This window comes from Octodon degus, unplaced genomic scaffold (genome assembly GCF_000260255.1).
Source record: "Octodon degus isolate 3935 unplaced genomic scaffold, OctDeg1.0 scaffold00206, whole genome shotgun sequence".
NCBI classification, from domain to species: Eukaryota; Metazoa; Chordata; class Mammalia; order Rodentia; family Octodontidae; genus Octodon; species Octodon degus.
Genome location: NW_004524782.1, coordinates 1,377,381 through 1,388,692, shown reverse-complemented (window position 1 = coordinate 1,388,692; position 11,312 = coordinate 1,377,381). Strand labels below are relative to the sequence as shown.

Genomic DNA, 11,312 nt, shown 5'->3' with positions numbered 1-11,312 from the left:
ACTCACACCTATGGGTACTTCCCAGTATTTACCCACCTATGGGTAATCCCAGCAGTACTAAGACCCATAATCCCAGCCTTGGATCACACATAATCCCAGTGGACCATGAGTTAACACAAACTCTAGAAGTCCTCACCCCATGACTGCATGAGGCTTTGGGGGGACAACTAGACACAAACCATAACATGCATTCTGCCTTTCTCCTACAATGAGACCTAAGCGGGAAGTTGCCAGCCCGGCTCAGTTTATCCTTGCCTCGCCTGTCCTCCCAGAGTAGCCCCAGGAAGAGAGCAGTGAGTATAATCTCCCTGCCTGCCGGCACTGGCCATCACTATGCTAATGAGCTGCTAGGCCTGGTTCTGGTTAGGTAGGCCCAGTTAGGTCTTATTTTAGGGAAAGTGGTTACTTCAAACAGGACTCAGCTCTCAATACACATTCACTCACCACTCTTATGGAGGAGGGGACCTACGGGGCCGCTCAGGGAGAGGAAGGCGCCCTCCTCAGAGGACCGAGACCCCTTCTGTGGCTGCCCGCCCATTTTGCATCTTGCAGGCCTCCGTCCTTTTCTTGTGCATCTGTTCGCTTGGCTTTGCCTGGCTGCGGCGTCCGAGGACTGCTCTGTGCCTGACCTGAATTAACTTGGCCCGCTCTCCTCCTGCGCTGTCCCTCCCCAGGGCACGTTCGCCTCCCAGGTGACACTGGAGGGGGACAAGCTGAAAGTGGAGCGGGAGATTGATGGGGGCTTGGAGACCCTCCGCCTGAAGCTGCCAGCCGTAGTGACCGCAGACCTGAGGCTCAATGAGCCCCGCTACGCCACCTTGCCCAACATCATGGTGAGCACGGTGGGCCTGAGGGTGGGTAGGCACACTGCTGCCTGTGCCGCGGCAGTGGTCAGGTGGTAGGGCAGCAGTGGACAAGGGATATGTCATCAAAGGAAGCAGTCAGCTGGTCACTTGGGCCAGCAGAAGGTGCATGAGTTAAGAGTCCATGTTAATAGACTCTTGGCTGGTCAAGCCAGTAGTCTTGGATTCAGCCAACAGAAAGCTATACCGAGCAGCAGAGGGGTTCTGCGTGCCAATTTTGGCAAGGTTCACTGGGCATTTGTGGCCTAAGAGACACGTTCAGTGGTCTTGCTTCAAAGAAGATTCCCTTGGTAGTGTTTGCCAATGGGATGCTGGGATGAAGGCCATCTTGGCTAACAAGGAAGGGCTCATGGGGGTCTTGCCAACAGGAAGAGTTGTCTGGGTCACCTTGGACCATATAGAGAATTTGGTGAGTCATTTCAGCCAATAAAAACATTCAGTGTATCATCCCAGCCAATGAGCACTCAGTAGATCTATAACCAATAGCAAGTGTCCCAGTCCATGGAGTCAAGACTGCCTAGAGGATGGGTCTGTTAGTCCCTGATGGCCAGTGTGGGGGTTACTCAAGAAGGGCTGCTGGTGTAGTGGAGCCTCCTGGGCCGTCCTTGGTTGGCCCTATGACAGGTAGCACGTGTCCTGGCCATTCTGGGGGCCAGGGGATGGTCTTGTACTGTGGCACCATGGGAAGGTTTTGGGGGCTGGGCAGGACTTCGGCAGCCTTGTGAACCTGGCTCCTTACACACAGAAAGCCAAGAAGAAGAAGATTGAGGTGATCAAGGCCAGCGACCTGGGCGTGGACATGAGCTCCAGGCTCACCGTGGTCAGCATGGAGGACCCACCGCAGCGCGTGGCTGGTGTCAAGGTGGAGACCACTGAGGACCTGGTGGCCAAGCTGAAGGAAGTAGGGCGGATTTGAGTGCCCTCCATGAAACGCAGCAATAAAGCTCTGACTCTTAAGGTCTGTGTGCACTGCCGCATTCCTTGGAGGTCCTGTCTTTGATTCACTTGACAAACATTTCCTTAAATCCCATTGTGCTGGTCCTGTGCTGGGTGAGGCTGGGAATCCGGGTGAGTCAGGTCCCTCTCGCTGCACTGAGGGGACAGACGCCCGCGAGAACAGGCATGGAACAGGATGGTAGGCTGGGCATAGAGGTACATGGGGACATGAGTGGGGCACCTGGCCTGCCCAGGGGGGCCCAGGAGGCACCCCAGGGTTCTGGATCCTGGGCACTGGGTCCGTGCTAAGGCTCGGGACCCAAGAAGGAACCTGGCCAGAGCAGCTGGTGACAGACATTGTAAACCTTGGGTCGGGCACAGAGCCCAGCACTGCAGTTGGGTTCACTGATTGCAAATCCATCTTCACGTTTGCCTTCACCAGCTGCGAGGCCCGGGGTGAGTTGCATCTGTCCCTGAGGCTCAGTTCCTCGGCTGCCTGCCCTCCCCCCCGCCACCATAGTGCCCTGGGTTCTGGTTGTGAGGCCCAGGGTTCCAGTCACCTGAGTTAGGCAGCCAGGCTCACCTTGCATCACAGAATCTGCAGTGTGAGGTGGGAAGTGAGGCAGAAGGGTGACAAGGGTAAGCGCAGCCTGGGCAGCGTGGTGACTTAGCAAGGGTTTAGAAAAACTCTGAAAGGCTGGGGATGGAGCTCATTGCCAATGTAGCTCATTGTTCAAGGCTTAGTGCTTTATTTTTTTTTAAAAATCTTTTAAAGAGCTGGCCAGATATCTTAGCGGGTAAAAGCGCCTGCTTATGCAGCTGCAGGGACCAGGGTTCCATCCGGGGCCTGCTGTGCCAGCCCCGCCCCCGAGGCGCACTGAGATGGCGATTGAGACTGGGTGTCGTGAGACGCGCCTATAAATTCAGCGCTTGGGAGGCTGAAAACAGGATCACTATGAGTCTGATCTGTGTAGGGAGACCCTGTAGATCTTGAACTATACATTAAAAAAAATCTTTCATTTATTTGGTTCAGGGTCTCACTATGTAGCCACTCATAGCGATGCTCCTATCTCAGCCTCCCCAGAGATGTGCACCACCACGCCTGGCTTCAGTGGCCAGCACAGGGCATCCGGGTTCCAGGGCTGGCACAGCATGCCGTACCGAGGATCAAACCCAGGTCCTTGCACTTGCCAGGCAGGCACAGACTGCTGAGCTATCTGCCCAGCCCAAGCCTTACTACTTCTTTTTTTTTTAATTTTATTTATTTATTTATTTAGTGTGTGTGTGGCCAGCTCAGCCCACCAGGGGCGGGGCTGGCTGGATGTGGTGCTGGGGGATCGAACTGCGGTCCCTGTGCTTTGCTTGGCTTAGTTTGTTCTAAGTAGGTGCTTTAGACCACTGTGCCATCTCACCAGCCCAGCTTACTACTTTTTTAAAAAAAGGAATGTCTATGTGTTGGTTTTCTTTTTTTGAGACCTGGTCTTTTTTTTTTTTTTTTTTTTTGCGGAACCAGGGATTGAACTCAGGCCCTTGCACTTGCCAGGGAAGCGCTTATTCCAGTAAGCCATCTCCCCGGCCCCATCATATGGTCTTTTGGTGCAGTTCCGGCCGTTTTTGAACTAAAGATGTAGTAACCCAGGTGGGCCTTGAACTCACAGCAATCCTCCTGCTTCAGCCTCCTGAGTGCTGAGCTAACAACCTCGCCTGGTTAGCTTTTGCAGTATAACAAAGCACTCCAAAATTTGATAGGTTAACTTTTGGCTCATAATTCTGAGCAGGAGCAGGCACAAGCGTGTCCCCTCCGTGCAACAGTTGGGGTGACTCAAAGGGGGCCACAGGCTCCATTGCCATGGCTGGAAAGCTGGCTAGGATTCTTCATTCCAACTGAACACTCGCTGGAGGACACAGCCAGGGCAATTGGGGGTCAGGGGCCATGACTTCTCTCTGTGAGCTGCTTGGGAGGCCCCAGCATGGCAGTTGGGGTCCAGAGGGAGGAGTCTATGACACAGGAAGTGACGTAACACCGGCCAGCAGTCGGAAGTGGCCCGGGTTCACCTCCCTCTTGGGCTAGCAGTCAGAGCCTACTCAGACTGAGGAGAAGGAGCACCGGCCCCCCCTTAATGAGAGGGGCGTCTAGCCTTCCCGAGGCCCCAAAGCCTACCCTGGTGGGTTTTGAGAGGTTAATTTGTGCAGCACTTCTACAACCATACCTGACACAGACACGTGTTCAGCACATATGAGGTGTGGTCAAAACACTGAGTGCTCAACAAAATTTATCACAGTAGAAGACATACTGGCATGAGTCACCCTCAAAATGCTCCCCTTAATTTCAAGTACACTCAGCCCCTGGTTCTTGCTGCTTTCTGAAGCAGGCCTGAGGGCCGGCCAAATAGCTCAGGAGATTAAAGCACCTGCAAACCAGCGCAGGGGCCTGAGGTTTGATCCCTAGGCCTGCTGTGCCGGCCCGCCCCCAGGGTGCATTTGGACAGTGATTGAGACTGGGTATGGTAGCCCATGCCTGTAATCCTAGCTCTCAGGAGGCTGTAAATAGGCGGAACACTAGGAGTGCAATCTAGTAGTGAGACCCTGAACACTCTGCAGACCCCTAAAACACAAAAAAAAAAAAAAAAAAAAAAAAAAAAAAAAAAAAATTGAAGCAATCCTGGAGGTCTTTTTTTTCTTTTTTGCAGAACCGAGGATTGAACTCAGGCCCTTGTGCTTGCCAGGGAAGCACTTATTCTACTGAGCCATCTCCCCGGCCCCTGGAGGTCTTTTTAAAAAAATTTTTTTAAAATGTATTTAGTACAGGGTCTCACTACACAAATTGAACTAGTAGTGATCCTCCTGTTTTCAGCCTCCCAAGTGCCAGGGATCCAACCAAGTGTGCCTAAGCAGACACTTTAATCCGCTGAGCTATCTGGCCGGCCCTCTGGAAGTCCTTTTTAGTGTCATTTCATTTTCCTGTCATGGCTACTTGGAAGTCCAGCATCTGTTCAAAATGTTTACCTTTCATAACCATTACTAGTTTGACTTTTTAAATAATTATTGATTTGGTACAGGGTGTCACTACGCAACTCAGACTCATAGTGATCCTCCTGTCTCAGCTTCCCCAGCACTGGGATCACAGGGTTGGGCCACCAGGCCTGGTTTTATTGGCCAGCATGGTGCGCCCAGGATTCTGGGACTGGCACAGCGTGTGGTACCAGGGATCAAACCCAGGTCCTTGCCCTTGCCCTTGCCAGGCAGGCGATTAGACTGCCTCGCTATCTCCCCAGCCCTATTTTGACTTTTTGAGACAAGGCCTCTGCAGCTCAGGCTGGCTTTGAGCTCACTTTGTAGCCCAGGCTGGTCTCAGACTCACAGCAATCCTCCTGCCTCAGCTTCCGGAGTGCTGGGATTACACTCATAATTATTTTGATTATGGCAAAGAGCCACAAATCGCCTGGCGCCAGATCGGGAGGGTGAGGACACACCATGTGTCCTTGAGCCTGGGTGTCAGTTGGAGGACAGCAGCAGCACTCGCCGTGATTTTGATCATACCTCATAAAGACCCTCAGGAAACAAGACTTACAGACCTGTGTGTAAAAGTGGCAGGAACGGTGGGATAAGTGTGTTTGAAGTGAGGGGGAGGACTTTGAGGGCGAGTGGTGGCTCTGTGGCCACTGTAATAAACATTTATCATGTATGTCACTCACACCTCAGATGACCCTTATCAGCATGGTGAGGACCGTTCGCAGCTGGGAGCTGAACCCCTGTGCCTAACGCAGGTTGTAGGACCGACTGTGGAGGCAGCGAGCTTTGTGACCAGCCTGGGTTTCAACCAGTTTTTCCCTCTGGCTGTGCAATATCCTGCAGGTCGCTTGACCTCTCGGAGCAACAGTCACTGGTCTGTAAAGTGAGGATGGCACTGCCCGAGCTCAGAGGACATCCGAGAGGGCTTAGCCCCACAAAGCATGGGAAGAATTTAGCGTGGTTCCTGGAACAACGTAAGCGGTAATTATTGTTATTGTTCTTAATAAGGTTAGACCTGCAGGACAAGTTATGACAGGTGGGGGTGGGTAATGAGAGACAGCAGGACAGGAGAGAAGCAGCGCGCGGGAAGGCAGCGAGCTGAGATGGCCCAGGAACTGGCACCTTAGGGAGGTGCGGGAGCCAGGAGGAAGGAGTGGTGGGGCCCACTGAGGAGCTGGGACACCTCCAGGGGGCGCTGCAGAGGGCACGGTCAGCTTGGAGGCAGACAGACCTGCAGGTAGACTCGTGGGACATCTGCAGCCTGGGCAGTGGGAAGCAAGGTGAGAGACTCAGGAGGCAGGAGAGATGGGGAGGAGGTCGGAGAGCACCCTGTACCCGCAGAGAAGGCTGAACCGCAGAGAAGCTGGGCTGCTGGGTTGGAGGGCTGCAGAGCAGAGGGGCAGAGCTCGCGTGGGTCTAGGGATGTAGAACGCAGCTCTGGGTGGCAGGAGAGATGGCTGTGTGGAAGACAGCAACTTGAGATTGGGGCTGGGGACAGTAGGTTTGGAACAGAGGAGGAGCGAGGTCAGACTCAGACATCTGAGTTGCAGGCACATGGGGCAGATCAGAGACAAAGGAGGAGGAAACCATCCGCAGTGGAGCTTTCCAAAGTCGGTCTCATCCTCCTCCAGGAAGTCTTTCTAGCTCTTGTCCCAAGATTGGCTACCGCATTCCTAGCTGGTACCTAGTGCTCCCCATCTCCCCCTGGGGGTGAGGAATGCAGATCCGGCTGGGGAAGAGAAGGGGGGGGCGGCTCAGTCACCAGGTGGGGTTGGGGGACCCCAGCACCTCCCACTGGTCTGGCTACCTTCCCCGCCCAGGAAGCTAAGCCACCAGTCCTGTCCGACTTGTCCTGCCCGGGAGGGATTGGTGCAGGTCCTGGGTCTCTCCAGTGTCCTCTCGGGTACAGCCAGCACCATGGACACGTTGTGGGCTCTGCCGCTCTTCTTGCTCCTGGGTAAGTTCCCTGCCCAACCCGCTCCCACCAGCCCCCTCCCCAGCAGCCTTCCCAGTGCCTTGCCCTCCCATTCCTTCCTCTCCTGTCTTCTGAGTAGGTGTCCTGGCCACTCCTGGACTTCAGCAAACCACTTTCACCTCTGCCTCCTCCTCGGGCTCCATCAGCTCCTCTTCTCTGGGCCAGACTTCAAAAGTTTCCCCCACTAATCCCCCCAGCCATCAGTCTCCAGGGCCACCAGCCTCAGCTGAAATCCCTGATTCTGACTGGTTTCCTGAGGCCCTGATTTCGAGGGATGTGCCTGGGTCACTCTGGTCAAACTTTTCTGCTGACCGCCTGCATCTGAACTCAGATCCCACCTTCTCTGACATTCCTGGTTCTGAAGCATTTTCTGACATCTTGGGTCCTCAAGTTCCTGCGAAGAACCCTGCATCTGCCTCCTCAGTTAAAACCCCAGCTTCGAACACTTCTGCTCAAATCCTGGATACCAATGTATCTGCTGAGGACCCTGGGTCAAAGCTCCCCTCTAAAGATCCTGATCCTAAATACCCTTCGGAGAATCCTAAAGTTTCCTTGGAGACCCACCCAGCTGCAAGCTTCCCCCATCAGGTTGGGGGTCCCCTGGCTGTACTGGTGGGGACCACCATACGGCTGCCCCTGGATCCCGTCCCTGGCCCGGGTCCCCCTGTCCCTCTGGTGGTCTGGCGCCGGGGCTCCAAGGTGCTGGCAGCTGGTGGCCTGGGGCCAGGGGCTCCCCTCATTAGCCTGGACCCTGCTCACCGTGACCGCCTGCACTTCAACCAGGCCCGAGGGGGTCTGGAACTTGCCTTTGCCCAGCTGGATGATGCTGGGGTCTACACTGTTGAGGTAATCCGGGGTGGTGTCTCTCGGCAAACTCAGGAGTTCATGGTGGGCGTTTACGGTAAGTGGACCACAGCGCCGGCTGCTTCAGTACTTTTGGAGAATGTTCTGTAGACGCTGTCTCCCTACAGGAAGGGGGTCCTGGATGCGAGGACCAGAGAAACCTGAGATAGGAAGAACAGTGGAAGAGGGATCTGATCTTGTGGTGGGAGGGAGAAGTCTGAGGTCCACCTGGACCCCTGGGTCTGAGGGAGAGGGCTGGAACTGGGCCCCTGGTTCGTAAGGAGAGGGCTCTGACAGCACAGACTCGGGGGCACCGAATGATGCGGCCCAGACTTGTGGGGTAAAGAGGAGGCAGCGGCCGGCTGGGACCCGAGGTCCCTGCTATAGAGGAGGGACTGGGAGCCGGCTCTCTGGCGGCTCCTGATCGCATTCTCCCTCCAGAGCCGCTACCCCAGCTGTCGGTGCAGCCCCATGCCCCCCAGACAGAGGAGGGTGCGGCCGAGCTCCAGCTGCGCTGCTTAGGGTGGAGGCCCGGCAGCGGTGAGCTGAGCTGGAGCCGGGAAGGACGCGCCCTGGAAGCTGTGGACGCCGAGGGAGCAGGGTCGTCCCGGATCCGCGCTGAGGGTGACCAGCTGCGCCTGGTGCGTCCCGCGCGCAGCGACCACGCCCGGTACACGTGCCACGTGCGCAGCCCCTTCGGCCACGCGGAGGCCTCCGCTGATGTCAGCGTCTTCTGTGAGTGGCAGGGCGCCCGGAGGCTGGGTGGGGCTCCCTGGCCACTGAAGAGACCCGGGTGACGCCGGCCCTTCGACCCGCAGACGGCCCCGACCCTCCCGTCATTACGGTGGCTTCGGATCGCGATGCCACCCCTGCGCAATTTGTCACCGCGGGCAGCAATGTGACCTTGCGCTGTACCGCCGCCTCGCGGCCGCCCGCTGACATCGCATGGAGCCTGGCGGACCCCGCCGAGGCCGCAGTACCCGCGGGACCGCGCCTTCTGCTGCCTGCCGTGGGCCCCGGCCACGCCGGCGCGTACGCCTGCCTCGCTGCGAACCCGCGCACCGGCCGCCGCCGCCGCTCCGTAGTCAACCTCACGGTGGCTGGTGCGCGCCGCTGGGGCCGGACCTCCGGGGCGGGGCGGGTCCTGAGGGGAGGAGGGGCCGTGGGGGGGTGCTCCTGGGTGGGGCCGAGGGCGGGACCGAAACATCTGTGGCTTGGCCAACTGGGGAGGAGCCCAGGTGGCGGGGCCGTCTATGGACTAGGCGTGGCCAGTGGAGAGCAGAGGTTGAGGCAGCAGGAGGGGCAGACATGCCTGGGCACGTGGCCTTCTCAACAAAGGAAGTAGCCTAGTGAAGTGGCCAAGAGTGGAATAAGCAAGAGGGACTTGGTTACCTGGGTCAGTAACTGGGACTTGCAAAGGGAGTAGTTGCAGAGCCGCGGGGTAGGAGCTACAAGCCAAAGGGGCGGGGCCATCTAGTAGAGGGGGCAGGTCCGCTCGGAATAATTGAGGAGGAGCCGAGCAGCCTGACAGTGGGGTGGATCTGGAAAGGAAAGGGCGGGATTATGATTGGAAGAGTCTGATAAGATGCAGTTTTGTTAGGAGGGGATGCGGGCTGCATCCCCTGGGGAGTCACTGAGGACCAGGAGCGGTGTTAGCCAGTAAGAAGCGGGATTAGCGCCTCGGGGCGGAGCTAGGTGAGGAGAGGGCGGGACTCGCGGGCAGAGGCAGGGCCAGAGACGAAAGGCGAGACCAAGGGGTACCTATGTCCCCTCCCATTGCAGATCTGCCCCCAGGCTCCCCAGAGTGCTCGGTCGAAGACAGCCTCGTGGACCGCAGCCTCCGCTTCCGCTGCTCGTGGCCGGGCGGGGTTCCCGCCGCCTTACTGCAGTTCCAGGGTCTCCCCAAAGGCGTCCGCGCTGGCCCGGCGCCCTCGGTGCTGCAGGCGACCGTCCCCGCCCACCCCCGGCTCAGCGGCTTGTCCGTCACCTGCCTCGCTCGCCATCTAGTGGCCACGCGCACCTGCACTGTCACCTTGGGTGAGGGGCTGCATTCCCTGCTGTACCAGAGCAGGGGGACTGTCTCTTTGGTCCTTTGGCATTTATGGGGCTGCGAGTTGGGTGGGCATTTACTTACTCGAGGAAAGAAGTGGAAACTAGAGAAAGAACCAGGGTTTTCCTATACCGAGAGTCGGGAGGGGCCCGGGACAGGATTTTTATTCCTGGACTCAGAAAGTCCGTTACTTTCCCAAGCATTCAAGAAACGTGAGTTTATTTATTTATTTATTTATTTATTTATTTATTTATTTATTTTACGTTTAAAAGAATTAACAGTGAAAAATAATGAGATTGCCAGCACAGTGCCTGGCCTATTGTGTGTTCAGTATATGTGTGTGTGTGTGTGTGTGTGTGTGTGTGCGTGCGCGCGCGCGAGCTTGCACGTGCATGCGCATGAGCTGAGGATGAATGAATGAATGAGTGAATGGGCAGTTCTTCCTCTTTTGGCCACAGTTTGGGCTTCACCACTAATTGATTTAGGGAAAGGTAAAGACTCGTTATAGGAGTTCAGAGTAAGGACTTGATTCTTCTAAGTGGGCTTTTGTCCTCTACAGAGGCCCCCCAGGAGGTGCTGCTACATCTGCTGGTGGAAGAGACCCGGTCGGGGGAGGCAGAGGTGGTCCTGCAGGCCTCTGGGTGCCCGGCACCCTCTCGAGCTGCATGGGCTAGGGAAGGCAGGCCCCTGGCTCCAGGAGGTGGGGGTCGCCTGCGGCTCAGCCGGGATGGACGCAGACTCCTCATCGGCAACTTCAGTCTGGACTGGGACCTGGGAAATTACTCCGTGCTGTGCAGTGGGGTGCTGGGTGCCGGGGGTGACCAGATCACCCTCATTGGTGAGTCTCAACCTTTCCAAAGCCCTGATTTTCAAATCCCTGAGGCCATACCCTAAAACCCGGGTGACCAGCCCAAACCCCTTCTCCCTCAGACCAGGGGGCCAGGGCTGCAGGCCCCTTCCTTCTCCCTTGTAGACCCCAACATCCAGCTGCCCGTTGCCTTCTCCCTCCAGGCCCTTCCATCTCCTCGTGGAAGCTGCAGAGAGCCCGAGATGCAGCAGTGCTGACTTGGGATGTGGAGCGCGGCGCCCTGATCAGTGGCTTTGAGATCCAGGCGCGGTCAGAGGGGGCCGGCCGCAGCACAGCCACGGCTTACAGGGATTGGATCACTCTGCTTGTCCTGGGACCTCGGGAGCGGTCAGCTGTGGTGTCGCTCCCTCCTCGGAGCCCCAGGACCTGGGTTTTGCGCATCCTGCCCATTCTGGGGACACAACCAGGGACTCCATCTCAAAGCCGACTCTACCAGGGAGGTGAGAAGGGCCATGGGCACCTTACACTGGGCGTCTCTTAGTGCTCTGACCAATCACTGTAGTCTGGGGTGCTGGGTCTCCCTGCTGCACCTCCTGAAGTGCTGGAACAGTATACAATGATCTGGGTGGCTTGGAACAACAGAAACATTGTGTCACAGCTAGAGGACACAAGTCTGATTATCAAGGAGTCATCAGAATTGGGCTCTTCTGAGATTCTGGATGGAACCCTCCCTAGCCCATTTGCGGCTTCTGGATGGATGCCCATTCTGGTAGATGTCCATTCCGGTGGATGTCCATTCCGGTGGATGTCCATTCCGGTGGATGT

General features: G+C 56.7%; 2 protein-coding genes across 3 annotated transcripts in view; both read left to right on the top strand.

The window, feature by feature from the left end:
• Etfb (electron transfer flavoprotein beta subunit) overlaps positions 1–1,842 on the top strand; it is a 14,868-nt gene extending 13,026 nt beyond the window's left edge. For both annotated transcript variants that reach the window (XM_023704849.1, XM_023704848.1), the window contains exons 5-6: positions 675–833; positions 1,609–1,842. In XM_023704849.1, coding sequence (XP_023560617.1) covers positions 675–833; positions 1,609–1,779 — 330 coding nt within the window. In that variant the 3' untranslated portion in view covers positions 1,780–1,842. The remainder of the gene's footprint in view (positions 1–674; positions 834–1,608) is intronic.
• Positions 1,843–6,728: 4,886 nt separating this feature from the next.
• Positions 6,729–11,312, top strand: part of Vsig10l (V-set and immunoglobulin domain containing 10 like) — an 8,737-nt gene continuing 4,153 nt past the window's right edge. Inside the window, exons 1-7 of the mRNA XM_012517691.2 lie at positions 6,729–6,768; positions 6,866–7,687; positions 8,071–8,364; positions 8,448–8,732; positions 9,412–9,666; positions 10,239–10,517; positions 10,691–10,987. Of these exons, the coding sequence (XP_012373145.2) occupies positions 6,729–6,768; positions 6,866–7,687; positions 8,071–8,364; positions 8,448–8,732; positions 9,412–9,666; positions 10,239–10,517; positions 10,691–10,987 (2,272 nt within the window). The remainder of the gene's footprint in view (positions 6,769–6,865; positions 7,688–8,070; positions 8,365–8,447; positions 8,733–9,411; positions 9,667–10,238; positions 10,518–10,690; positions 10,988–11,312) is intronic.